We start from the raw sequence: 27,771 nt of genomic DNA on the forward strand, positions 1-27,771 counted from the left end.
CTCCAGTCAACTGCCTGTGCCATGTTAACCGGGCCCTTATATTATTATTGTCTTCCGCTGCTGTTCTCTGATAGTTATCAGCCTACCTGACCCTAATGTAAGTATTTAACTCTTTTAGACTGAATTCATTCGTGATATGTTGTGATCCAACTATGTACGTGTGTACCAACTACTGATCCAGGGATTGGTACGGATAGACACAGAAGATTTCCGATTTTTAAAATCGGGGGTCTACAGAGAGTGAGGATGGAAACTCCTTTTATAGCCTCCCAATGACGGTTATGGCAATTGGAATGGTTGGAAATGCCCTCTAACTGTCATTGGGGTGTAATCCTGGACGTCCACGCCAAACCCTACATCCAACGGAGCAGGTGGGGGTTCAGCTGAACCATGGGCCGGGCCAAACCAGCCCAATTTCGGCTGGCGGCCTCCCCTCTTGATATACTTTGTAAACTTGTGAATTTTGGCCCAATTGGTCGTGTTATTTCTGAGTTCTTGTCCTATCTTTCCACAAGTCTGATTCTCGACATCGTCCGATTGATTGATCGCTTGTTTTGATGTCGATTCTCCTCCATTTTATGTTCATTCTCGGCAAGTGGTTAGTAATCCTAGTACTAGTGGAATATTTATTATTCTAACACAAATATGCATTGCAAGCATAACTAGTTCTCCTTTATTTTGGTAGTATTGACGGTCGAAACTGATCGCTAACGACCATCAACACCGGTCCTCTTTTTTTTTTGGCTCGAGCAAAGCTGAATGTACCAGTTCAATTTTCATCATAGGTGCGGTTGTTAGTATTGGTGCCGACCAATAGGTGTCGGTTGGGAAACCGGCACCTATGGCCCTTTTTGTAGTATTGTCTGCGAGTGAATTTAAAAAAGAATGTAGGTCTTGTGGAATGCCGAATGTGTGCTATATAAATTATTAGTACGGTTCTCTCTGCTATGATCTTCCCACATGATTAAACAAATACGATACCCTTGGAATACTCTCGGGTGAAAAACTACAATGGTATATCTGTGCGCTTGCGGATGAACTCTGCAACCATAATATACTAGGAGTATTTATGCGCCATTGCTGGGAATTATTTCTAGTAATGTCGTTAAGAAATACCAACATGGAGCCGAACTGGGGGGAGCCAGAGCCAGCGGCGTCGTGCGCAGCCAGGCCCATGCCTCTCCCGCCACCAGCGCCGCCTCCGCTGTCCCGTCGTCGTTGCCGCCGCCATCTCGTCGTTGTCGCCGCCGCCGCCTCCATCCCATCGCCACCTCCATCCCGTCGCCGCCTCCTCTGCCCCACCACCCGGGAGCTAGCCTCCTTCGATGGCCCAGCAGCGAGCGTTGGATCTGGCCTGGAGGGAGCCAGATCCGGCGGCGCCTCGTCCCCGCCGCCAGCGACGTCGCCTCCTCCGTCGACGTCGCGACTGCCCTAGCCGGTGCTGCGTCAGCCACCGTCGGCCTTCTCCGTCGGTGCCACGACTGCCCCAGCTGGCGCCTCGTCCTCCTCTGATGCGGCGCCCGGCCAGCGCCGCTCTGTCCCGATCTGGCCACGCGGGGGAGGGGGGATGGGCCAGATCCGCTAGCGACGACACCGGCTCTGCCGCCTCTGGCCGTCGGTGGCGCCGGAGCCACCTCGACGCGTCGCCGTCCCTCCGCCTGTTTCCCGTCAGGGCCCCAGCCGTCGGGTGTTGGAGGGGGTAGAAGGCCCCACCGCCGCCGTCCTTGCTGCCGCCCGGCTTTGCCGGCGGCTGCTCGGGTGGCGGCGAGGCGGACGAGGCGAGGGAGAGAAGGCTGGCGGCGGGGCGGCCTCGAGTCGCCTCCCGTGTCGCCCTGGAGCGGAGCGACACGGGGGCTCGGAAGCAAGTCCACGGTGTACTTGTACCTCATCAACTCCACCACCAAGGTGTACCTCGAGTCCTACGACTTGCCAGGCACGCGGGGCGCGGCCGGTACAAGCGCAGCATGAGCCCCGTCATCACTGCCGCGCAGTGGCGCAAGGGCTCGCAGACTCGCAGTGGTTCGAGGTAGACAGGGGCCTCGCCGCCGACGTCATCTACTTCCCTGTGTTAGTGAGGCACCGCAGCCGCAACTGCTACGCCGACGAGCACTACCTGCCCACATTCCTGGGCATCCTTCACCTGTCGCGCGTCGCCAACCAGAGCGTGACGTGGGTCCACACCCGGCGAGGTTCACAAGAATGGGGGTCACGGCGCCGGACTTCCTCCGGTGGCTCAGGGCCGGGACCGGGACGACATGCGACTACAACGGCGACACCACGACGGCCTACTTCATGTTCGCGAGGAAGTTCCTACCCAACTCGCTCACCAGGTTCCTCATATTCTAGGACCGGCTCAACATTTTCGAGGGCCCTAGGCGAACTTCACGCTACAGGCCCTTCAGAAGTTAAGGCTATTTTTGTTAACTTGTAATATCAATAAATATTTCTAACATGTTAAATAATAAATCAAGCAGTTTGTAAGTTGCAATATAGTAATTTGTTCTCGATAAATAATATCGATAGTATGATTGAAAACTTAAAAAACACAGTAGAAACAAAGTACTATGACCTAAAATCAGTGAGGGAAAAATCTATATAATCAAGAGCCTAGGCCTAATGAAAACTAATCCACCATATACCTTAATTTAATTAGCTTATGGACTTATCGTGCATTGAATGGTTGTATACTTGTATTGATCCCTTGAACGGTTGAACCCAGAACGGTAGAACCCTAAGTCCCTAATCTTGGTAATTTAATGGGGAAAAAATAAATTAGAAGAACAGATCAATTCTAATCAGCGAGAAGGATCAATGGATTGGATCATCACCTGATCAAGTGAGAAGGATCGATGGATTGGATCATCAATTCTAATCAACGAGAAGGATCAATTCTAAGCTATTGGGCTAAATACCTATACAGGATATATACTAGATCAGGGTTGGCTGGGCCCTAGGCCATCGCCCTTATGGCCCTGCTCCAGAGTGGACCCGATTCGTTCCAAAGGTCATGGGCTTTAATTTGGATGATGATGTGCAGTGAACGTTTTCGTTTTAGCCAGGATATACAACTTTTCGTTTTAGCCGTTGTGTTCATTGCAATTAAATCTGTACAACAAGATTTTACATGATTACATTATGATGAAAAAATTTTTATGTTTGTAAATTACTTTTATTATATACATAAGTTACTTTAATCATATATAAAAATTACATTCATAATACTCTGAGGTGATTACTTTTATTTTTTTTAGGTAATTCCGTAATTTGTGCTGATTAATTTAATTTCTATATAGAGTTATGTTTTTATCCCTATAACAAATTTACTTCTAATGTCATGACAATGTTTTTTTTAAGTTACTTCTATAATATAAGACTTTATTGAATTTACTTTTATTTGTCTAAGAAGTAATTTAGTAATATCTAAAAGTAATTTAGATATATTATAAAAGTAATTTATAATTTTTCATCATAATATAATCATGTAATATCTTGTTGTAAAGATTTAATTGCAATGATCAAAATAGTATAATCGGATTGTATATCGGATAAGAAATTTAAGAGAAAACTTTATAAGAAGGGAAAAAAAGACATGCATGCCTGACACTCTCATGTTTCTCTCAAATTCTAAACTCTGATACTTCCGACTAAATCGGATGGCCACGCCAGGTGTCGATGTGTAAGACCAGATAGATGTGTAAGACCAGATAGAGATGCCTCTCGTTATAGATTTTATGATTTTTTATACTAACCACACTTCGAATATAGAGTTTATTACACACCCTTGACTACTGGGTCTGTCTAAAAAAACCACCCGTCAAATATAGAACCATGGACGACACATTAATTGGATGGCAAATCCTGAAATGCAAAGGGTATCGTGAATACATGGACACTTCTCAACTTACAAAGACAGGTGATGTGAATCCAAAAGACGAACCCTAACTGGCAAAACTAGGTTGTTAAACCCACTTGTCACCTAAAAGAAAAATGACGACAAACAGTAAGAAATTCAGCTAAAATCACATAAACCTGGGGTGTTGTCCAACATTCCCGATCACCCGATGAAACTATATACGAAATAATCAAAGTACGAGGCAAGCAATTAATTCTAGGTGAGAACTCGCATTTTTATTGAAAAATACTAGCTGCTACTGTACAAGACGAGCGTTGGTGATCCACCCCAACCCATCGGCCAAACATGGCACATAATTACATTGAATATACATATATATCTTTTATTTTGTTTTCTTGTCTTCTTTATCCTTCTCCACGACTACTGGAGCTGCAGGAATGCTGAACCACCACTCTCTTAACCTTCTGGTCCACCTTTCTGTGCTTGCTCTCCTTGGTGGGGAGTGGTTCGTGAATGCCTCCAGAAACATCATCAGGACAAGCAACCTTGTGGGCACGAATGCAAGGCTCAGAGCCATCACTACCAAGGCAAGTATAGCTCTATCAGTAGCCTGTGAAATATGACAACCAAAATAATGTAGGTAAGTGAAGGGTGCTATGTTATCTTTTACAAAAAAAAAAAACTAGCTACTGATAGAACGGAAAAAAAAACATAACATTTCCTATAATAAATAAAAGCATACTTTTCATGAAATATGTTACCCACCTTTTAGCTATAAGTAATACTCACGTTAATTTAATTTTATATGTGGCTCTCCATTTTGATTTGGTTCTTACATATTGTTAAGAAGTTTACCGTGTAATATGTAAAAACTATAACGGGAATAGGTGGCGTGGCAGATCCAATGCACCACCATTGGATTCTTTTCATAGGAGTATAGATAGGCTCAAGGTGCAAGATATGTTGGATCTCACAAGGTTCAGCAAAGTTTAGAAAAATGCAGAAGTTTTATCAACAGTTTTAACATATTCATCTAAGTTTTGCAACCCAATTGATGCCATCTATCTTCCAATTCTATGAGACAATCAAAAGACTGAAGGTGAGACCAAGGTCCAGCAAGGCAGAAAGGTCTGTACAATTGGATGGAGGAAAGACTGTATATCGTCTTCAATCCTGGAATTACCTCATATATTCTTTGATGACTACTTTTTTTTCTTCTAATTTTTACTACTTTTCAGTTCAAATTTCCAAATCCTTCCAACTAAATATGAAATGATTGTTTGCTCATCCAATTCATAAAATGAAGAGGGGGAGCAATTGGGACCTGATATGCTCTCTTTCAGAATAATAATAAATAATCATTATCTGAATAATAGTGGATGCAGAAGGTTAAACAACTTCAATAGTTTGTACCTCATGATTGATGAAGATACCTTATTTAAGGGAAAATATCAATTGGGACTCAAAAGTAACATAAACACAGAAGCATCCACTCGTTTCTATAGACTACACAAATTCGAAACAATAAGTTACATGCGTAATCTGTTATGAGGATTGAAATTACAAAAGGAATTTAACTGGAAAATTTAAAAAGTCTCTATTGACCATCAAGAAAAATAAATGGAAGACCAAATGTTCATATGCTAAATGTGTAGAATAATTAGCAGTATATCAGACAAGATGCATATGCTGTAGTACGCTTAGAAAAAACAGAGTGGGTTAGTAAATTTGATTTCAAATGATTAGCTAACCTGATCTTTCTAGTTGAATCTATGTTTTTCTTGAGTTCGCATATCATTATTTTCTTTTCATAGCATCATTCATCAACAAGCTGAAGTGTAGCTTTTGGTTTCCTTTCCGCAATAAAATCTAACTCATTGAATACCGCACATATATTCATAGTATACTATTGTTAATGTTATTTGTTAGCCTAGGAAGCACAAAAAATGAATGAACAAAGTAACTAGCTCCCTAAAAGGATGAAGAATAAGAACTAAGAAATATAGTTACCTGGGAGGGAAAAGCCAACAATAAAGCTCTAATCTTCAGAAGAACAATATTTGCATCCTGAACAAGCTCTTCAACTTTGGAAATAGCATTTTGAACAGCTAAGAGCTGCTCCATTGTGTTCATTGGAGGTGGAGATGTCACTTTGACCTCCGTCATTGGTTTTCCATGGCTAGTTAGTCTTGTAAGGAACATGAAAGCTGCCGAAAACAAGAGCACCAAAACAAGAAAATAGACTAACCACCCCCTGTGCCATCACAAAAACAGAGGATATTACAAATGTGAAGAATGAAAAAATTGTGTAGTATCCATCACAAAAGAACAAATATTCATCATATTATGGGCGCATTCTTCTAGGAACAGCAATAATTGCAGGTCCCCTTGGATTTCAAGGAAAATGTTTTATTACAGAAGAATGTCATTATAGCTAAGGCTGTTAGGAACGATACTCCCTCCGTCCCAAAATAAGTGCAGTTTTGCACTATTCACGTTCAACGTTTGACCGTTCGTCTTATTTGAAATTTTTTTATAATTAGTATTTTTATTGCTATTAAATGATAAAACATGAATAGTACTTTATGTGTGACTAAATATTTTCAAATTTTTCATAAATTTTTCAAATAAGACGGACGGTCAAACGTTGGGCACGGATATCCACGGCTGCACTTATTTAGTAACATTTAGATGAGTTGTTCTCCACAAGGACTGTAAAATATATTTTAATTAGGAAGAATAATTGGACATAGCTCATAGCCTCAGCACCAGTGAATTATTTTGGTACTCTCTCCAGCCAAGGCCAGAAACATGCTACCTCATATTTTCTCTCATTCCCTTCCACAAAGCCCACAAGAGATAGCTTTACTTCTTAGATTTATCACTACGATCACTAGTAGAACCTATACTAATCTTCTCAACTTCTATATACACTCATGGCCAACTGCAAGCCCAAAATACATATGGTTCTAGGTTTGTAGCCCACCATGTCAAATTCATACCTTAAGACATGGAGCTCATTGTACTGAAAAAGGCAATTTGATATTGGCTGTACAGGGGTGGAGATTTGCAGTCCATACTGACTACTGAAACTTAGTGCCTCTAGAATTCCGCAGCAATGTTGGGTGAGTAAATTGTAGGGCATGGCGACCAGAATGAAGATGCTGACATATTGTCCCAGCACTATTTCGAACAGGTTCAACACCATGCCATGCCATGTGTACATAATACTAGACAGGGCCTAAGGCACCTCGGACATCTTTTATGGAAGTATGTCCCTACTTACGAGTTACGACTGGGTGGTACACGTGCAGATTAGTAATATGCCTTTCGTAAGTATTTGCTTAGTGGAAAGGGATGGCAGCTATGCGTACAACTTTGGAGAAGGGTGGTTTTAGCTTGTGCTATCCAGACTTCTTGATCAAAGACGAGTTATCTCCAACAGGGGTGAAATGTTATAGGAACACACTGGGGAAGATAAGGAAAGTACTTTGTTAAGTAATAATTATTAGAGTAAAATTATTAGCAATGCTAAAATCCTATTAACTGTACCTTCCTCAAGCTAGGAAAAGCCTCATCAGTACTTTGTGGATGAGTGCAAGTGCAAATGCAAGTTATGATAGCCAAGAATTTCCTAAAAATACTGAACATAGATCACAAGTAGCAGCTACATTAGTACTTTGGCTAAGGACTAATTGGTATATATAGATGTAACTACATCACAATGATACATGGACATGGACAAGAACCATATGAAAGCTGAAATCAACAGCTTGAGTCTTCTTGGCACAAGGATTCACAATTTTCTGAAAAATGTCGACACATCCAAACATCCAAATAATTATATATATTTAAGTATTATTTCTCATTTCTGAAGTGTTTGTCGAACTGAAGTAATTTGCTGCAAGTGTTAACTATGAAAATATACCTCACATATGATCTATGCTTCTTAATTGTTCATTCAACAAATTTAATACATGCTTAGTATTCAACCAATGTCAAAATCCAGTGGTTACAGTTGTTTTTGCTTAGTATTCAACCAATGTCAAAATCCAGTGGTTACGGTTGTTTTCACCAGGTAATCAGGCTACATGTTGAGGATGGATTGATGTTGGGTACAACATTTAGAACTAGTGTGGTACTACTACTAGGCTTAAAGTGTCACTGCAATAAGATGCTAGATACTGATGAATTTGTGATGTACAGTTGAATTAAGTATTCTATCACTTTTTGTATGGAGGTATTGCTATGCAGTATAATAAGGACTAAGGACAGGACTTTTCTAGTGTTTTGTTTTCACCTCGACCCAGTTTAACTTCCTTCCTAAATCAGGTAGGTTTTACGCTGATCGTAATTATAAGCAGGAAGGCATAATCATCATTCAAGTGTTTAATAAAGAAATGAGAATCATCTACACCACTCTTCTTAATATGAGGAGCTTCCTATAGCACCATCTGCTGTTCCACCACCTCCGATGACATCATTCCATGGTGCAACTCAAATGGGAGTATATGGTATCCTTGAATTCAAGTCAACGGGGCAGCAGCAAGGTGGATGGAAAGCACGTGAACTAGTTAAAATTGGGGTGGATTATATTAGAGGCAATCGAAGCAACATTCACTCCAAAGGAGCTAGTGATTTATGTTTATATTACATTATATTAGTAAGTTGCACAAAGTTATAAAAAAATCACGATAGTGTACCACAGTTAAAAAGCATCATGTAGCATAAAGCCAAAAAGAAAATATCCATGAGAGTTTAGCATACCTGATAATGATATAAGACGATGAAAAGCAAAATACCATGGACTTAATTGGCTCATCCCAAGATGCCAGCAACACCAAAAACCTCCATAGCTCACTTACGGGAGATAGCAATTCCTAAATACAAGTGAGGATATAAAAAAAAAGGAAACATGAATCTGTATAGTTTTTTTTGCGGGGATGAATCTGTATAGTTGCTAGACATGTTTCAAGCAACAATAGTATAAAATATTGTGAACAAAAACCTTCTGGCTAAAAACAATATACAACTTCTGATCATAAATATTTCATGTTTAAAACAAGATTTGGTCAAACTTTTGAAATTTTGACCATCAATTTTATAATAGAATAAGTTTATAAAATCATAAAGAAAATATGATAGTGCTTTTCAAGGAAAATCTATGCTTACCATTTTTTTCCTTTTTAAACTAAGCATTGAGAAATAATTGATGATCAAAGTTTGAAAAGTTGGACCAAATGTTGACCTAAACATCAAATATTTATGATCAGAGGGAGTACATACCCAACGGGATTTGCATTGAACATGTTTATACCTTCAAATTTCCATAAGCGAATAAATTCTCTTCATCAAAATTCAAATTACTACATTCACAACTTTCAAAACAAGTGGTAATATGGCAAGTTCTAATTCATATACAATCTCTAAAATAGAGGTAATAATTTTGGAATTTTATGTATCATGCAGAAATATGTAAAAGCTGGAAAATATAGGTATGATCAGGCAAATTTCTCCAACAAAATACTTCAGCAAAAATATTACATTGGAATAAGGATCTCAGTGAAGTCTAAAAACAACATATGGTGAATGGTCACAAACAAAGAATTGCTGATTAATTTCTATTTCCATGAATATATATACTTCAACAAAAATTACTTTTTATTTTTGTGATGCACAAGCTCTAAATAGGTTAGTTTTGTTCTGAATAATTTAACAGATCAAAATGGTGCTGAAATCAATTTGGATAAACCACAATTTATTCTGATTAATTAGGCCCCGTTCACATATCAGGAAGCCTGCTCACGAAAAATGAGGGAGTAGCTAAACCCAAACATTGAATTGAACAGATCCTTAACAGTTGAAAAGGCTAATTCTGTTGTGAGTATACCTTCATCACTGCCAAGTTTGTATCCAGGCCATCAACTTTGACTCCATCAACTGTGGCTTGGGCCAATTCAACCTTCTTATAGTTGTTCATTGACTCATTAACTACCTTCTGCAAGGCACTCATTTCCCCAACAACTATCTCGCCAACAAAGAGTCTCTCACCTTTATTAATTGGTGATACCACTCCAAGATTCGACAGAACAGTAAAGGGGGACATTGAATGCCTTCCACTGCTAGTGCCAGGTTGGTTAACTTGAGTTGATCTTCTCGATGATATAGAACCAGCTAGTGTTTCAAGTATTACATCACCTCCGGGAAGTTTGTCACATAGATTAAACATCAAAAGAGACTCGAATCGATTAGAAACTGGAATGGCTAACTCTTCAATAGCTTGTAGCCGCATAATGCTTAGTACAGCCTTCAAAATTGTTTCCTCTTTGTCAACTCCACTTATGTCAAACTTCCTAACAAATCTGTGGACATAGAGAATTTCTGATATGATGGCCAGCCAATAGTCACGACGAAAGTGGCCAGCCAACTCTGGAAATTCTATGATCACTGGTTCTGTTCTGCATTTGCATTAACAATAAAGAAAAACATGTAACTAAAGGTGATAAGAGCAAATCTATGTGCTAGTTATAAGGATATCAGGTGAGGGATACATGTTGCTACTATCTCCTAATAAAAAGGAATGGATAGCAACGACCTGTAAATTAAAACTAATTAGCAAAATACCACTATAGGAATCAGCTATTACGTTTACTAGCCAAGAACCCATGCGTTGCAACGGAAAACGAATTCAGTTTCTAGCTTATCAAGTCAATTAAGCACATATTTAGTCAAATTAACACTTTTATGATTTTCCTTATTAAATAAGTAGATAAACCATCAGTGAAACAGGAGAGTACTCGTTGGAGGTAGGTGTAATACTATAGATTGTGGGGCCTAAGTATCAGTGGCAGGGGTGGTGTGGCAGAACAGACACCACCACTACTGACATTTGAAGTAGTATAGATTGAATAAGTAGGTGATTTCAAAGTTTAAGATAAACCAACAGTGAAACGGGAGAGGACTCGTTGGAGGTTTGTGTAATACTATAGATTATTGGTCCTAAATATCAGTGGTAGGGGTGGTGTGGCAGAACGGACACCACCACTACTAACATTTTAAGTAGCATAGATGTAGTACTCTATTGCTTATTTGCTTTGCTAAGTGTGAAAAAACTTACAAAGTTGTTGATTTATACATAACAGCTTTGTCAAATAGCCGTGAGCCCCATGGACCAGTCAGCTCAGGTTTAACAGACTGCTTTAGATCTTCGGCAAGCTCATAAGCTTTAGGCTTATCATAGGTCACAACCCGAAGTGCTTCGAAGTAAAGAGCATGATCAGTAAGTGTTAACCTTCCTGTGCCAGGAAAGGAAAAGTTGAAACCCAGTGATATAAAACCGTAACAAGGCAAGTTAAAAGAACATGCCAGCATGTAAACAAGAAGAAATCATTTCTCCTCACTGAGAAATCAGACATACCTGGCCATGTCGAAATCCCAACATGTTCAAGTACTGGTTGAGTCGTCAATGTTCCATCTACTTCTACAATCCTTTCTCCTCTCTGAGACCGCTGGGCAGATAAAAGCGAGGACTCAGATTGTCCTTTCATTTTCTTAATTGCTCTACATGAGGTAAAACATACTCTCAGTCCTGACATTATGAAACAAGATCCAACAGAAAGTTATGCTTGCATATCCTATCTCCAGAAAAAAAAAAGAGCATAATTGAACTTATTTTGGTAACAAAAATTGGCAATATGCAATCCCATATTCCCATTCATTTATGACAGATCTACCTTTAAAAATGGTAAAGCATGAAGAAATGGTTAATGTTTTAAAGGAATCCCAATTATTATATTACTTCAGACACTAATTCTAAATTCAGAGTACAAACTAGTAGGTTATGTATATTAACTGATGGAAATATAATGGTATCTCTATATGAACAAGGATGTAAAGATATTCAACAATCAGATAACCTGCTTGCTATTGAACCATTGAACTTGATAGTAGAATCTATGTCCATGCCTATATAATGGTATGCACCATATTGCATTTATTCATTCTCCAAAATTGTTTACATGCTATGGTACCATAAACATTACACCCTAGTCCCTGTATTAGCAGGTACAACTTTGAGCATGTAAAAGGGTACTCCCTCCCTAGAAAATTGTACGGCATATAGTTTTGGGGCTCATAGACCAAAGGAAGCCAACTATTTTATCTAAATACCTCCATTTATTCTAGTTGCATGCACGGTATTAATGCATCACCTCACTAAAATCTAACTGCGTGCATGCGTACAGGCCTCTTTAAGCATGGGCACTATGGGAAAATTACCAACAAAATATGGATTGGGAAGTGTGCGTGTGTGTTTCTATAAACATCAACAGAGGGCTTGTGGAAATATGCCCCATAATTTTCTATGGAGAATAGTTAACAAGGGGATCTACTACATCAATCTTAACTCAAACAGGTGATATACTTATCAGTGCAAAGTAGGAAGATAACAACATCTATTGTAAGGTTGTAACAGGTTAAACATCCAGAAATAAAGAGCTATAGACCTATAATGGTTGCCCAAATTTTCTCTATCTTAAATCAAGAAAGTGGATTATCCACTTATCACTGATGAGAATAAGCACTAAAGAGATGCACAACATGTTTATGCATTTCATTTTGAAAAAAAAAATATTCATCATGGGACAAGAAACTAGTTGTTTCTGCTACACTGCACCATGTAAATCTAAGTTGTATCTGTACGTTTGGAAGGTAAACAAAAGAGAAAATATAAGTCAATATGTATGATAATTATGGTAAGTAATACTCCCTGCCTCCCCATATTCTCAAAAGGACATCATTTTACAACATTTGCATACAAACATTCAAATTTTGACAACTAAGAGGCATATAACTATTTAGATTTGTCAGATAAATTATATATTACTAGTGGTAGACATTTCATCAAGAGAACTTCCATAACATTCAATTACTGCTGATATGAAATTAGAAAAGGCAGTTTGTCACTGTCTATTGCTGACCATGTAAATATCCAAACCAACAACAAATAAAATTGAATGGACAGACCAGTAGAGAAAGTGACCTGTCCAATCCTGTAAGGTACTTATCATATACAGGAAATGTAAGCCGGCCTCCACTTGAAGATGAAAGTACATCAAATAGATTTGAACATGTTACCACATCAGTGATTGTTGGAATTGCAGGTGCTATTCTTGAAAAAGCCTCTAAACTGACTGTGTTGTCTACTTCAACCTGCAAGGGAAAGGAGATGAAATTCAATATGTAGAAAGATTCTTAAAAGCCCTTAATACGAGGAAGTAACCTGGGAAAATTTTATTAATGCAACGCTAACAAATTATATAAGGCGTGAACAAAAGAAAACTATTTAAGAAAGTAAAGAAAGGAAAATTGTAACCTTAACAGTGAGCTCGCTTGAAGAAGAGGGAACTTCCCAAGCTAGCATCATATCAAAATTTAGGCGACGAAAGCTTTTGTCAGAAAGATACCCTGCAACTTGTGAGGCATGTGCAAGTGCCCTCAAACAACAATATTCCAAAAAATTTCTTGCATAATTTCTTGGCTGCTTTATGGAATCAGATGCTTGCATATCAAAGTCATACTGCAGCTCATCCGTGGAAGTACCAAGTACCCTGAAATGTAATTAACACAAAAGGCAAATGTTCAGCACCTAATGAAAGCAAAACTGGTATTACATAAGTTTGTGCATGAAAAGGGAATTGATTTTACATGACATAGCGATTTGGAAAAACTAATATTACACAACTATGCCAATTGGCTTAACAGAACAGTAGCAAATGCAAACAACATCATATTGGTTCCATGAAGCATAGGATGCTCATCAACATGTTTCCAATCAAGCTAATAAAAGAATTGCAGGTCATTCTGAAAGGACATAAACTATATTAGCTCACACAAGTTATTCATTTACCAACATCCCTTAAAGAAAACCCACCTTAGGGACATATTAAACAGCTATGGTTTTGATTCTATATTAAAATTCCCTCGGAACAAGTACAATGGACGCAACGAACTACATTGCACACAGCAGTTGACGTTTGGACTTTGGACATCATAAACCAAACCCATTTCAGATCCAACACGAACTCATAGGCCCTAGAGCACATCCTGAGCACTACATACTCTAATAATCGATCTTCAAACATATGCAAAGTAATATTGGTTGCTGATAAAGCCACCGAACAGCCACTTAATTGCAGAATTTCGAAGAATTGTCACATCCAACGCAGTAACCTAGTAGTATATCAGAAAGAAAATGCTTCCCCAGAGCATTTCCCATCCCTAGAAACCCAACCCAAGAAATCCCAATTTTCAGTAGAATCTAGGCAATTGCGTGTGTAGGGAGGCCATTACCGGGAGCAGCGAGAGACGACGGCGTTGGCCTTGGGGGAGAGGCCGGAGATGGAGGGCTGCTTGCCGGAGGAGGAGGAGGAGGAGCTGTCGGGGTCATCGGCGTCGTCCACCGGCGAAGCCCCGCGGCGGGGGAGGGCCCAGCTGAAGGAGCCCTCCCGCACGAGGCCCTCGAACCCCTCCATCAGCAGATCCCGCGTCCGGTTCATCATCGCCATCCTCACCTCACCTCACCTCACCTTACCTCAACAGGGGTCGGTTGAATGGTGGAGCGCCGGATCAGTTGCCAAGCAAGAGAACTGGAGAAGGCGCCGCGCCAAGCCACCAAGCCGGCAACCCGCAACCGGCGAGGCGGCGACCCGAGGAGTCGCTCCGTCGCGGCCCCCGGCTTGGCGGCTTGGACGGTGGGGACGGAGCGGACGGCGGCGGGGACGGTGGGGAGGCGCGGCGCCGGCGTGGACAGCAGGGAGCACTGGAGGCGCGCCTGGTGGTGGTGGACTGGACTCCCTCCAACCCTAGATGTTTCTTGGCTGTGGCTATTTGGGGTGGAGGGTTCTCTAGCCCAAATTCTGGGGTATTCCCCTTGGCTACGCCTCCAGATGGCAAAGATGCAAGAAGAAAACCGTACCTCCGATGGCTCTCGCATCGCGTCTCGTCTCGACCCCCTAGCCCACAATGAAATATTGGGAGCAGCGTCCTTTGCAGTCTGCAGCACGAAATGGGTTGGTGTCACACCTTAATGGCACGGCGGACATCAGGGAATTAGGGCAGCTACAATACATGAAGAGGAACATAAAGTAGATAAAAGAGAAGAGGCATAATGCCTAGAGTCGTTTCCTGATAAAGAAAGCATAAAGTAGAAAAGGTAGAAAATGACATGTGGATCATATGAGTTGGTGAACTGTGATGTATTTATAACCTCCAGGCTGTATGGTGGAAATTAATTATGAAATGAAAAGAAAAAATCCTCCCCAATCTGCTTTGTCTTCTTCCTCTGTCTCCCTCTATGTCTCTCTCCTCTGTTTTACTCTATCCTACTGATTCCAACTAGTCTCGCCGCCGGCGTTGGGTTGTGACAAGTTGGTATCAACCACTTTCGGTCTTGGGGTTCTTCTCCACCGTATGTGGGCTAGTGCTGGTAATTCTCTTGCTTGAGTTGGTGCTTTTCCTTTGGATTGTGCCGTAAATCCCCTGCTCGGGTTCAGTCGTGCTCGGTGGCATTCCACCACGGTATCGGCGAAGTAGAGTGTCCAAGCCCGACAAGTGGTCTACGTTACCTAGATACGCCGTTCAGTCCATGTATCCGTATCGGATACGGCGCCGGATACGGATACGTATCGGATACGCCCCGATACGTATCCCGTACGTATCCCCCCATTTTACTATTTCCAAATAAATAAAAGAATTCCTGATACGTCTCCGATACGTACAAACCCTAAATCAGACGATCAAAACCCCCCAGCCGCATTGAGCGAACCAAATCCCACACCCCAGCGCCACCTCCCCCAACCCAGTCCCAACCTCTGCTTGCTCTCCTGCGTGGCTGCGTCGTCGCCGGCTCGCTGCGTCGGCGCCGCCGCTGTCCACCGTCGTCGGGCTGCATCTCTGCCGCCCTCAGCTGCAGCAGCCGCAGCGCCGCGCCTCCGCCATCCGCCGTCGTCTCCGCTGGGCGCAGCCGCAGCGCCGCGCCTCCGTCGTCAGCCGTCGTCTCCGAGGGCGCAACGTCGCCGCCGTCGGTAAATCTCCTATTTAGGATTCCATGTTTGGCACTAAAATTACTTGGACAGCCAACATCATCATCATGTGCTGAAAGAAATTGGAGCACCTATGGTTTGATCCATAGTTCAATAAGAAATAAGTTCTGTTCCTTCCTTACTTGATTTCTTGTATATTAGTAATGCTTGAAACTGATTACAATTGCAATATTGTAGGCTTAACCCTGCACGTGCTGAGGATTTAGTGTTTGTGCACCAGAATTTGCGTCTTCTTTCTAGGAAATCTGAAGAGTACCATAGTGGCCCATCAACTATGTGGGATGTTGCAGGAGATAGCTTTGAGTTATTTGATGGTGGTGCTAATTTTCTTTAGCACGCTGGACTGTCACCTGATGAGCCTATTCTTGAGATATTGCTAGAAGATCTTGGTGCATTGGACATACAAGACGATAATGGGGCTTCAACCACTTCAGTTACAATGGAAGAAAGCAACAATTGATTTTATCCAACTATCTAGTTATTGAGTTGAATTTGAAGTCCTAAATAACTCTGTTCTTATTAGCTCTATGATGAGTTGATGCTATCTACTATCTCTGTGAACTGGCTGTGATGTGATGTGTGAAACTATGTATGTCGATGAACTATTAATTTATGATTCGTGTACTATTTGTAATCCTGCACTTATATATGCACTGGTTTAGCCTTATATTGTTCTTACTTTGGTAAGATACTGGAATATGATGGTTGGTGGCATGATATTGACAATGGCATGCTCTGTTCTGCTAATGGTCTAGTTTACTCTTCAATTTTTTTTGTATTTTTAATTTATATATATATATATATACGCGTATCCCTGTATCCTTGTTTTTGGGAAGATGGCGTATCGCCGTATCGTGTATCCGTATCCGTATCGTCGTATCTAGGTAATGTAGAAGTGGTTGCCGCGATGGAGTCCATGGAGGAGCGCTTGATGGACGACATGAAAGCTGTTGCGGCCAAGGTCCACGGCGTGGACGACATCACCAAGCACCTCGCGTAGATCAACCTCAAGTTAGCGCAGTAGGGCGAGCGCTAGGATCACGTGCAGACCAAGGTTGATTGCTCCATGACTTCCCTCGGCCAAGTGCAGCAAGAGTAGACGCAAGTAGCTCGCGCCTTGAAGGCCGCAGTGGTTGCGTCTCCACCATCCCCATCCACTCCGCGTCAGCAAACTGATCTTACCGACTCCAGACTCGACATCGGCGGCTTCTTCCTCACAGCCTCCACCACCTCTACCGTCGCCGCCACCTCGTACACCCCAACGTCAGGTATCTCATCATGATCCTCAATTGGATGTTTCGCATACGGCTGACTTGGGGCATCACCACTGGACTACTAAAATGGATTTTTCCTATGTTTGATGGTACCGGGGTTCGTATGTGGATTGATAATTGTAAGACGTATTTCTCCTTCTATTAAATTACTGAGGGTTTTATGGTCTCTGCGGCTGCACTAAATTTAATTGGGTAAGCTGCTAATTGGTACCAGGCGTGGAAACTTGAGGTGGGGTGGCATGACTTGCCTATATAAAAATCAACAACCTCTGGTGAATTTGATGTGTATTTGCGCAGTGTTAAGATGGATGAATTGTTGTTGTTGACCCAAACTGGTACTGTGAATGAATACCGCTCTAAATTCAATGAGTTGGTCTATCAAATTCGACTCGACTGTATGATCCCCTGCTTTGTGGTTTAGTTCTAATTAATCACTTTATTTTGGGTCTGAAAGATGAATTGCTTTCGTTTGTCCAAGCTGATCAGCCTACTTCTGTTACTCAAGCTTATTTGTGGCTATATATACATGCACAAAATCACTCTCCTCACATCAAATCAGCAAGATCGTAGCACACTTTGCCAAACGATGAATTTTTTTTTTATAATATGAAACGGAGAAACGGAGGAAGTATGATCTTATGAAAACACTTTGCTAAACGATGAATTTTTTTCAACGGTTTTTGCTAGAAATTCGGCTACACAATTTGTGTTGGATTTCCTCGTCACTGGTCATTCTGGGGAGTAGTTTATAAATGGCAAGAAAGTCTGTTCTACAAGGAACAGATCTGGAATTGCCTGGTTGTACTACTTCTCTAAGCTCATTGCGAGATTATTGCCAGGAAGGCCTGACGTGCAAGTATATATATGCAGTTTTTACCTTTCTTTTAGGCTTTAGATGTATACTTAAACTTCTATTAATATATAACGCCAATCGATATTAATCTAACAGCTATCAATCTGTTTGGCCGTTCGAATCAGTTGTTAATACAAACACAAATACAACACTATAACATGGGATTATATTAGGAGAGAGACAAATACAATACGTTTCACCGGAGACCAGCCAAGTTGAGAAAGCAGTGGCAGGCTGTATCAGGAGACGCCATAGCCATACAGTATTTTTCTTGGAGCATCATTATTGCTACAAATCATCATGTGATCGCAGCAAACAAGTACAATACCACTGACCTTACATGCAAGGCAAGATGCAATTGTTTCTACTCACCTTCACGTCATAGCAGAAAGCACCAAACAAGATCACTGAACACTCTACTGTAACCAGCAGATGTAGCCGACAGGCGAAAGAGAGTGATTTTCTTCAATGGGATGGCAAACTAATTCGTGATCCTTTGCCATTTCATATCGACCGAATAAATGCCGGTAGGTCATTCGCGTACGGGCTCCAGTGTTTGATATGAAACTGAACAGAGGTCATGCCACTGCTAACAAAGAAATCTTGCACAGTGATGACCTGGGGATCATTCTCCGAGCATATCACTTCAACAGTATTAAGGTGCTCGCATGTAAACGATATTTCCGTAAGCTCGCCAATGATTCTTCGACTTATTCTCATATTACTCTACAGCAACAAAAACAGGTGATCTATATCCCGATGTGAAAACTCTTGTGTAAAAAGCAATCAAGTAGGATCAGTGCACATTTGGACGAAAGCATTTACCTTTTCGAGTTTCAGAGTTAGCTTCTGTAGTCTAGGTGAGTTCTGAAGGAAGACAATTAGGGCATAGAAGTTTGAATCCAGGCACCATTGACCAAGAGTCAGGTTGACAACATTGAGGAATTCCGGGCACCATTGCAAATGGTTTTCGATTGTCAACTTCGAAAGATTCAAATGAATATAATCAGAAAATATGGCAACTAAATTGAGAGCATTAACAATATGTGATAAAGAATTCTATTTGGAGTGCATGTATAATAGCTTCAACTTTAGGATAACGGATGGTAAAAGACCACAGGAGAAACTGAAATTATGTCAACAAAAGACCAGACTAAACAATATTATACATGTTCATATTTTCAATGCGAGTCTCAGGCATGTTAACTTACTGCTAGGATACTTTCCATGCAAGTCATGTAACAAAAACTAGTAAAAAGAACAGTACAAATATTTCATGATGAAGCACTAGAAGTGAGATTTTCAACTAATCCTGAAGCACTTTCTGTTTGCATATTGCCTTCGAATGTCTCTTAATTTTCAAATTTATGTAGCATAAATGCATAATGTCTGTGCGTTGCATCATATCCCAATTCAACATACTGTCTAAAATATAAAATGCAATAAATAATTAATCCGGAAACCAACGATTTCATGCATGATTACACAATACCAAATGGCCGCATATGCAATTGCAATATTGTTTTCTATAAATATCTTAGAAATAAAATGCATACATGTCTGCAGCCAAGAAAAATCTGGACTAGGGTTGGGTCTAGAACCTACAATCACCAGCTCACCGCTAACCCCCTCTTTCAAAAAGTAAGGTAAGATGTGAACTGATGTCAACTAAAATAATCAGTCAGATGTCAAACAAGATGCACATTTGGTTGGCAGCCCTGATATTGCATCCAGACTAGAACATTCTAGTCCTCACATGAGAAATGATCCAGTTTCATTTTGAGATAAAACTACCAACAAAGAAACAGCAGGACAAGTGTTCAACGGATTGATTTGTGTACAAAAAATGGCTGGAGTGGATGAACTATATTGCATTGAGTGGTTGATAACATCAGTGGTCATCGTATCAACACATCATGATTTCACGACAAAATGATCACTTGAATCATGGGTGTGTTTGGATAATGGGAAATGAAGGGTGGGATTGGGATTAGGAAATGAATGAAGGGTTAGGATTAAATGGAAGAGGGAGAATAAATGGTTAGGATTTAAAGATACCTTTTGATAGTTGGGAAATCATTTCCCTATCCCATTATCCAAACAATGCCCATAAGTTTTGCAGGTACAGGTAATTAAACAATTGCAATTATGAAGTAGCAAGAAGAAACAACACCATGCTTAACTTTAAGTTTTTCAAATTGACACCTAAATAAAGATGCATACTATGTAATAGAAATATGCATACCTTTGAACCCTGATAGTTGAACTCTAAATTTGTAATACCGGAAAGGCTCTGGAGATACTGGCCGAGATCATTAGCATCAAAACGAAATCTAAAACTAGACATTGTAACTGATACTGATACTGATGCAGTCACTACTGATGCCGTGTCCTTTAGTATAGGTGTGAAACCCTCGGGAGTAGATATGGTCAGAGAAGTAACACTTGGAAGAGAAATAGATGTCTTGTTCAGCAAGGTGAATTCAACAGTGTCCATCGGCATGTAGAAAAAAACACTATCGAAGGTCAAAACCTTCAGTGTATGGGAGGAGATTTCGTCATCGTGAACGCCGCATTGATGTAAGAAGAGATCTTCCAATGCTGGACAGCCAGCTTCAAGTTGTGCGAAGAAACCCTTGCATAAAACAATACCGGAGAACGCAATTCTTCTCAGGTAGCAGGAAGTAAACACCGAGTGGTCCAGCTCAAATAAGCAGCAGAACACGACAACCTCTAAAACCCGGGCCTGCTTCTGCAAAGCGTGGCTAATCCACCCGTAGGCATCTTCATTGGAATTCGTGTTTCCTTCTGGTCTGGTGGTGTACCTAAGCCAGAAGGTGTCTATCATGGCGGTGGGATCGCGGAGCTCCAGCAGACGGTTAACAAACCTTTTGAACGCCAGCACGTCATCATAGTCCTCGTCGTCCCCTTGGTAAAAGACGAGATCAAACTCATCGAAGTCAGCGTTGATGCAAGGCACGGTACGCCAGAGGTTGCGCCACCGCCGCGACAGCACACAGGTTCGCACGGCCTGGCGCGCGTCTAGGAAGGACATGATGTGGTGGAGGACCTCCTCGGGGAGGTCACCGAGCCAGTCCCTGCCGGCGTCGTCCTCCACTGGGGGCAGAGCGCGCGGTGGCATTTCGTCGAACAGCTGGTGCGCGTGCGGATGGGGGAAGCTGCACAGTAACGGAACAATAAACCATGAATCCCCAGCTCTCAACTCCAAGCAAGATTCAAGATCTTAGCGCAAGAAACGATGCTACATTGAGCGGCAATACAGCATTGTTTGGTGAAGAACATCCATCCAGAGAGGAATGGTGATTCAAGAAAGATTGGGTGAAGCCATTACCTCCAAATGGAGTGAGCGAGGTATGCTTCCTTTCGCCCCGGACGGGACGGCGGCTAACGAGTCAGGCCGGCCACCGGCAAGCGGACCCGGTGCTCCTCGCGCTCGCGTCTGAAGAGCGCCACCATGGAACTATGGAAGGGGAAGGGGGGAGATTGGGAGGAGGCCTCCCGCTCTCAAACTGTCCGTGACAAGGAGTAATACGCGAGATCTCGCGCGTTTTCAGTTTTCCGCTTCTCTCGTAACTCGCGCATCCGCGCTGCTACAGTAACTCGCGCGCACGGCGCCATGCCACACGCAGACGCGCCCCTCCCCTCGCTTAGCGCTAAACGCGATTAGATTAGCATAAGCGTGATTATTTATAGCAAAATAACGAACAGACTGGTTGAATTAAAATTTTAAAAGATGAACTGAGAGTTTTAAATTTGGACTTGAAAGTTTAAAAAAATGGATATGGTTTTTTAAAATTTTGAGTTGAAAGTTTTCAAATTTGATTTGAAAGTTTTGAATTTTTAACTTTAAAGTTTTCAAATTAGATTTGAAAGTTTTCAAATTTTGATTTGCAAGTTTTCAATTTTGAGTTGAATTTTTTCAAATCTTAAATTGAAAGTTTCAAATCTTAGTTGAAAGTTTTCAAATCTTAATCGAAATTTTCAAATTTTCAGTTGAAAATTTCTAAATTTGAGTTAGAACTTTTCAATTTTATGTTAGAAGTTTTTAAATTTTGAGTCAAAAATTTTCAAAATAAAATGAAGTTGAAACTTAGCCTGATAGCACACGGGAAAAAATAATCTTGCAAAAAAAAAAGGAAAAAATTGCGCGAGAAAAAGAAAAAAAATCACGAGAGACAAAAAGTTGCACGGGAAAACGACGGAAGGAGAGGAAATCACTCGAAAAAGAGAAAAAAAATGCTAACAACTGCAGTGTAGGGTAGGGTGAGCCTAGTAGATCCGAGTTAGTTTGCTCGCGCATCTGCGCGAGATAGGATTCCTGCTTGAAAACACCATCCCCAAGTTGGTTCAAGCAAGTTTTATCCACGTCATCTTCTCATAAATTTAAAAATAACCTATACAATATATTACCTCTATTACACTAACCTCAACGCATTTGTCACCAATTAACTTCTCTATTTCACTCTCATTTCTTTCTTCTCTCCTCTCCTCCATATTACCATTTAAGCTTGATTGGTATCTTATGACTAGTATTTAGAAATTTTATAGTACTTGCTCAAATACCATGTGTTCCTTTTTGCTTTTAGCGATTTGATATGAAGTTATGCAATTAGGTTGGAACTTATTTTTTAACATTTTGAAAATTTGAGTAAAATAATAAACCTATGATCAAACTATTACAAGACTATATATTTATTCAAGATGATATATAATAAAACTACATGTTTAATATTAAATTTATCACGTGACTACTAATTTAAAGTGAAGTATTACATAACTATAGATTTAGATTTAGTAATTGTCGATCCCCGATTTTGGAAATCGGAAATCTTCTGTGTTTATCAGTACCAATCCCTGGATCAGTAGTTGGTACACACAGCCGAATCACAACATATCACGAATGAATTCAGGCTAAAAGAGTTATATGCTTACATTAGGGCCAGGCAGGCCGATAACTATCAGAGAACAACAGCGAAAGACAAAATAATACAAGGGCCCGGTTAACATGCCACAAGCAGTCGACTGGGAACGAGACCTAGAATGGAACCACACTCCGATCATCTTGTTAGGTACGCAAGCGTACTAACAAGGGCTTCTCTTCAACACTCTGCTAAAAGATATATATAGAGCAACAATGAGTACAAAAGTACTCAGCAAGCCACCACAAAAAAATGCAGTAATGTACAGGATAATACAAGGAGTGGTTATGGTTACTTTGCGTAAAGCTGAGTTTTCAAATATCATTTCACAAACCTAAGACCTAGCATAAACTGGTCAAGTTTTAATTCCATTGTTCATTAAACAGCGACGGTTCTGTCCACCATCCATTGTGTTCCCAAGGATAGCTTCCCGCCACTAGTCGTCATGGTTTTCTGGGGTCTACCTCTTCTCGCCTCTCGAGAAGTTGTTCCACCAGTACAAAATCATCATGCAACATCCCACCCATCATTTTAAGAATTTAGAGTCTAGCCAAGTGTAATACATGTCCCGGTGCTCAATAACCGTGAGCACGGCTATTCGAATAGATTGGTTTACTCACACTGCAGTGGAAGTACACTTTACCCATACTCCGTGACTGCCCAACACATGAGCCTCATCCCAACACATGAGACGCGTCATGGCAAAGCCTTTCAATAACCTCACTTTGGCAGTACCCGCTCCATGAACTTTAGTCCTCATGCACTCTAGGCGTCCAAGGTTTCTAGCAGTGAGAGGAGTTCTGGCTCTCCCGGGAAGGGAAGACTCACACATGCATTAAGTTATAGTTAAGTTTAGGTTTACATATGGCAGTCCTACCGATGGCGACACCACTGTAGGCACCTGCCCCTCGTGGTCCTACCAATGGCTGCCCCACCGTACGCCCTGCCTCACACACATCAAGAAAACCACTATGCAGGGATACTACCTCCGCTCGGCTATTTACTCTGCTAGGTCTATACCCATACGAGAAGTACGGTTGTACGGGGGTCGTTTCATGCTTAGCTTCATGGCTCGGTCCTTAACTAACCAGGGACGGCACTAGCCTTTTCCGGACACCACCCAAGTCCTCCAGCCGCCCTAGTCGAAAACATTTGTTCAGTTTTCATTTTCTTTCACAAATCATCTCATCAATGTCATGGCAATGTGGCACTCATGTCTCCACATGCCGTATCTCAACTACCTCCCCAAGGTAGTTTCCCAAGCATAAAGCATTTGATAAATATGAGAATGCATGAATCTAAATTAGCATTACTAAGCATTTGTCATAAGTGACTAGGGACTCATACATAATTATGGGTACAGGGGAATAATGAGATAAGCAATAATCAAAGGCATGGCATAACAACAAGTAGGATATTCATCACTGCATGCAATTTTATTTGTAAACAAAACAATTTCACAATTGGGATCAACATGCTCAGGGAATGGGGTGATGACTTGCCTGCTTAGGATAGTTCTTATTCTTGATATAATATTGATCAACGTTCACCTCCTGGAAGCTGCATACGTTGCCTCACGACTAATCGATACACCAATACTATAATACGCGAGAAAAATCAATGTTCAAACAACAATCCAATGTGCGCAAACAAAATATAATTGTTGAGGTCGAACCTAGGGTTGCTCATACTACTTGCGTTTGCTAATGGATTCTAATCAAGCTAAGAGCTAAGGTTTCTTAGTCTTTCTGATGTCATGGTGGTTTAGTCTAGCTAATGGCTATGGAAGGATTATGTCTACACATGCATCTATCTAAATAAAATGGTCATATACTAGAGGTTCCGTTGTTGGATAGATTTAGGATCAATCAAATAATTACAGTGAATCATTTATATTATTATTTTACCAATGGGGCATTATTTTAATCACGATCATATTTTACTTGTCATTATAAATTATAAAAGGGTTAATAATCATCCATGCTCTATATAGATCTGTGAGGTTATAGGTACAGATTATTTGTCTACGTGGCCTCGTAACGAGGTCTAGATTTATAATTAGTGTTTTTATCTAACTTTGATGTTTATCAAACAATTCATAGTTTAATAGGTGCAACAGTAGGTGATTGACTTACTGTGTATGTGTTAAATGGATGTACTGTACATGCAAGTCCAATAATATGTTAATTGGATTATTTACCGAACATGAGTTATTTATTGTTCTGTTAAATAATATGTTAAATAATAGGTGTCAACCAAATTATAAATATACTACTATATAGGATATTGCACTGGTTAAATCTATCATTCGATTGATTTCATCACACCCAGCTCTGTTATTATTTCTCATAAACAAGTTAAAGATTTATCTATGAGTATTAATATTTTAGTTACAAAATATGAAGCTAAACTTTATGTAACTAATTTTTAAGTCATGAATTTAATTATATGGCCATCGAATATTAAATAAGCACTAGTATTTTCCTATACATCCATTCATTTGAGACATCACTTATACTTAGATTATGTGGTTGCTACAGTGACAAAACATGTTAAATATATTTATTTGACATCTACTCTACTGTACAATATCAATTTTATTTATTAGCACATTTTTAAGTTGACCATAATCTAATCATTTGATATTAATATATTTTATTAAATAATGAGTTATATACCATTGGAAAGCTTATGAATTTAGATGAATTTAGGTTCAAGTTTCACTCGAATCGGAGCTAAAATGAATAAGTTATACTAATTTAAAGATTCAAATTTGAGTTAATCCGAGAAATTGTAAAAATGCACTGTTCATAAATGATTTATTTTTAATCGGAAACATTATCCAAAACCCAGTGTGGTTGACATGTGGGACCGGCATGGTTGACTTAGGGTCAAACTTGCTTGTTTAATTACCATTGGGTCCCGCCTGTCATAGGAACAAAATATATAATTGTGTTTTCTTAGATTTTAACTATAGGGACCCCACCTGCCATTGAGTGGGATAATCACCGTTAGGGATAGGATTACTGTGCGCTAATCACATGTGGGTCCCACACGGTTTCTCTCTCTCCTCATCTTCTTCTTCCTCTCGCCCGTTACCGAGCGATGCAGAGGCGCGGCTCGGCGCAGTCGGCGTGGCCGGCCCGAGCCGGGACGGCGGCGGGCGGCTCGGCGACGGCCGGGGTGAGGCGCGGAGGAGCTCCGGCAATCTCCCGCCAATGGCAGCCGGCGCGCGAGGAGACGGGGGCGCGCGGCGCCATCAGGCGACGCCATGCCCGAGCTCGGCTACAAGGGGCTTCGGTGCTAGGGACATCCTCCGGCCGAATTGAAGGGTGCGGGAGCATCTACGGGGTATGGGGATTCGATTTCACGAACTATATGGAGAGGGGAGCTCCCGGGATAGCCTACCCACGGAGAGCTCGCCGGCGACGAAACGGCGGCCGGGGCGGCACGGCCATGGGCGCTAATCGCCGATTTTGGAGCCGGCGCTAGCAATTAGATGTATGGAGGACGCTACAGGCGCGAGGGTGTACCGCGAGACGGCGAGATGGCGAAACGCGGCGAAGTGGAGCTCGACGCGGTGCAGGACAGGGGCAGACGGCGGCGACGTAAGGTGCTCGACGGCGTTTCTGGATGTCCAGCGGCTACCCGGCTTCCCCCATGGCGACGGCGGCAGCACGGCTCTTCCTCCACTCCGTCCAACCTCCAGCTCCGGCCGGGGAGCCTCACAATGGTGATCTCTAGCGGTGGTGAGAGGGTGATCGCAAGGTGTTCGATGAAATGCATACGAGAAGAAGGCTGAGAGGTATGGGGATTTTGTTGAGGGCTTCGCTTAGGATGCAAGCAAACTATGGGGATAAGATCACCAGCACATGCCTAGGCGAGCTAGAGTACTAATGGTGATCGGATAAGAGCAATGAGGTGGATGACGCGGCTGAGATTCATCTCCTTCTCCATTAAGGTTCTGTGGCTTAATCATCACACATATAACCTATAGACTGCAGGTCTGGGCGCTAGCTGGAGGAGAGGGCTCCGTTTTATCCATTGGGCGTGGATGGGGGCGATGGGACGCACGTGTCTGGGTGATGAAGGCAGGCGTGGCGACGGCGACGCGCGTACATGGGCGATGGCGCAGCTCCGTGTTTCCTGGAGAGAATCCAGGAGAGCGGTTAGAGGTGCGGCTTGGCGTGGCGCGGGCCCTGGCACGACGCGGCACGGAAGGGACGACGCTGGCGCGGGCGTGGGTCCGGCACGATGCGACGCACGGCGCGATACAACGCGATGCGGTTGCGGAGCAGCAAGTGCGGTGCGGCTAGGGTTGGGGTCGGACGTGGCTGAGGGGAAGGAGGCGCGGTTGCGGTGCGGCACGGGCGTGACTGGCGTGGCCGGAAGCGATGTGGTGCACGCGGTAGACGGGATCGAACGGTTGGCGGACAGTGAATAGTGGCAGCTGAGAAAAGAGAGAAAAGGAAGAAAAAGGGAAAGGAAGGAAAGGGAGGGGCTAATTTGCAAAAGTGAATGGGATTGAATTTGAATTGAAATGTAATCAATATATTTTGGTTTTGAGAATTCAAATGTTTGATTTGAATATTTATTTGGTTATTCATTAGTTCCCAAATGAATTTGCTTTCCATTAAATTATCCAAAAATTATCCAATATAACCTATAAGCTTTGATATTTCTTAAAAACTAATTAAATATTCTAATGTGACCTTAATAATACAATAGCACATTGGTCGAGTTTATTTGT

At 41.6% G+C, this 27,771-nt stretch overlaps 2 protein-coding genes across 6 annotated transcripts; both read right to left on the reverse strand.

The window, feature by feature from the left end:
• Positions 1-4,106: 4,106 nt before the first annotated feature.
• LOC4348023 (uncharacterized) lies at positions 4,107-14,711 on the reverse strand. Of its 2 annotated transcripts, XR_010737034.1 has the most exons (11): positions 14,204-14,711; positions 13,227-13,461; positions 12,894-13,063; positions 11,271-11,413; positions 10,971-11,148; positions 9,744-10,311; positions 8,621-8,733; positions 7,406-7,496; positions 7,228-7,321; positions 5,864-6,107; positions 4,107-4,463 (listed from the first exon to the last, which is right to left on the reverse strand). XR_010737034.1 is itself a non-coding variant. In XM_015758986.3 (9 exons), exons 1-9 carry the CDS (start codon positions 14,416-14,418, stop codon positions 4,236-4,238), a joined length of 2,094 nt encoding a protein of 697 aa, XP_015614472.1. In that variant the 5' UTR covers positions 14,419-14,711; the 3' UTR covers positions 4,107-4,235. The 2 variants fall into 2 exon arrangements, 1 of the variants encoding a protein (XP_015614472.1); XM_015758986.3 differs by lacking the exons at positions 7,228-7,321; positions 7,406-7,496.
• A 3,514-nt stretch (positions 14,712-18,225) lies between these two features.
• LOC4348024 (F-box/LRR-repeat protein At3g58900) lies at positions 18,226-26,809 on the reverse strand. Of its 4 annotated transcripts, none has more exons than XM_066304786.1 (5): positions 26,555-26,809; positions 21,434-21,755; positions 20,327-21,260; positions 18,907-19,062; positions 18,226-18,807 (listed from the first exon to the last, which is right to left on the reverse strand). In XM_066304786.1, exons 3-5 carry the CDS (start codon positions 21,221-21,223, stop codon positions 18,586-18,588), a joined length of 1,275 nt encoding a protein of 424 aa, XP_066160883.1. In that variant the 5' UTR covers positions 21,224-21,260; positions 21,434-21,755; positions 26,555-26,809; the 3' UTR covers positions 18,226-18,585. The 4 variants fall into 4 exon arrangements, 3 of the variants coding, with proteins under 3 accessions (XP_066160883.1, XP_015614811.1, XP_025876637.1); XM_015759325.3 differs by having other exon boundaries at positions 18,226-18,830; XM_026020852.2 differs by lacking the exon at positions 21,434-21,755.
• Between the last annotated feature and the right edge of the window lie 962 nt (positions 26,810-27,771).

Source organism: Oryza sativa, chromosome 10 (genome assembly GCF_034140825.1).
Source record: "Oryza sativa Japonica Group chromosome 10, ASM3414082v1".
NCBI classification, from domain to species: domain Eukaryota; kingdom Viridiplantae; phylum Streptophyta; class Magnoliopsida; order Poales; family Poaceae; genus Oryza; species Oryza sativa.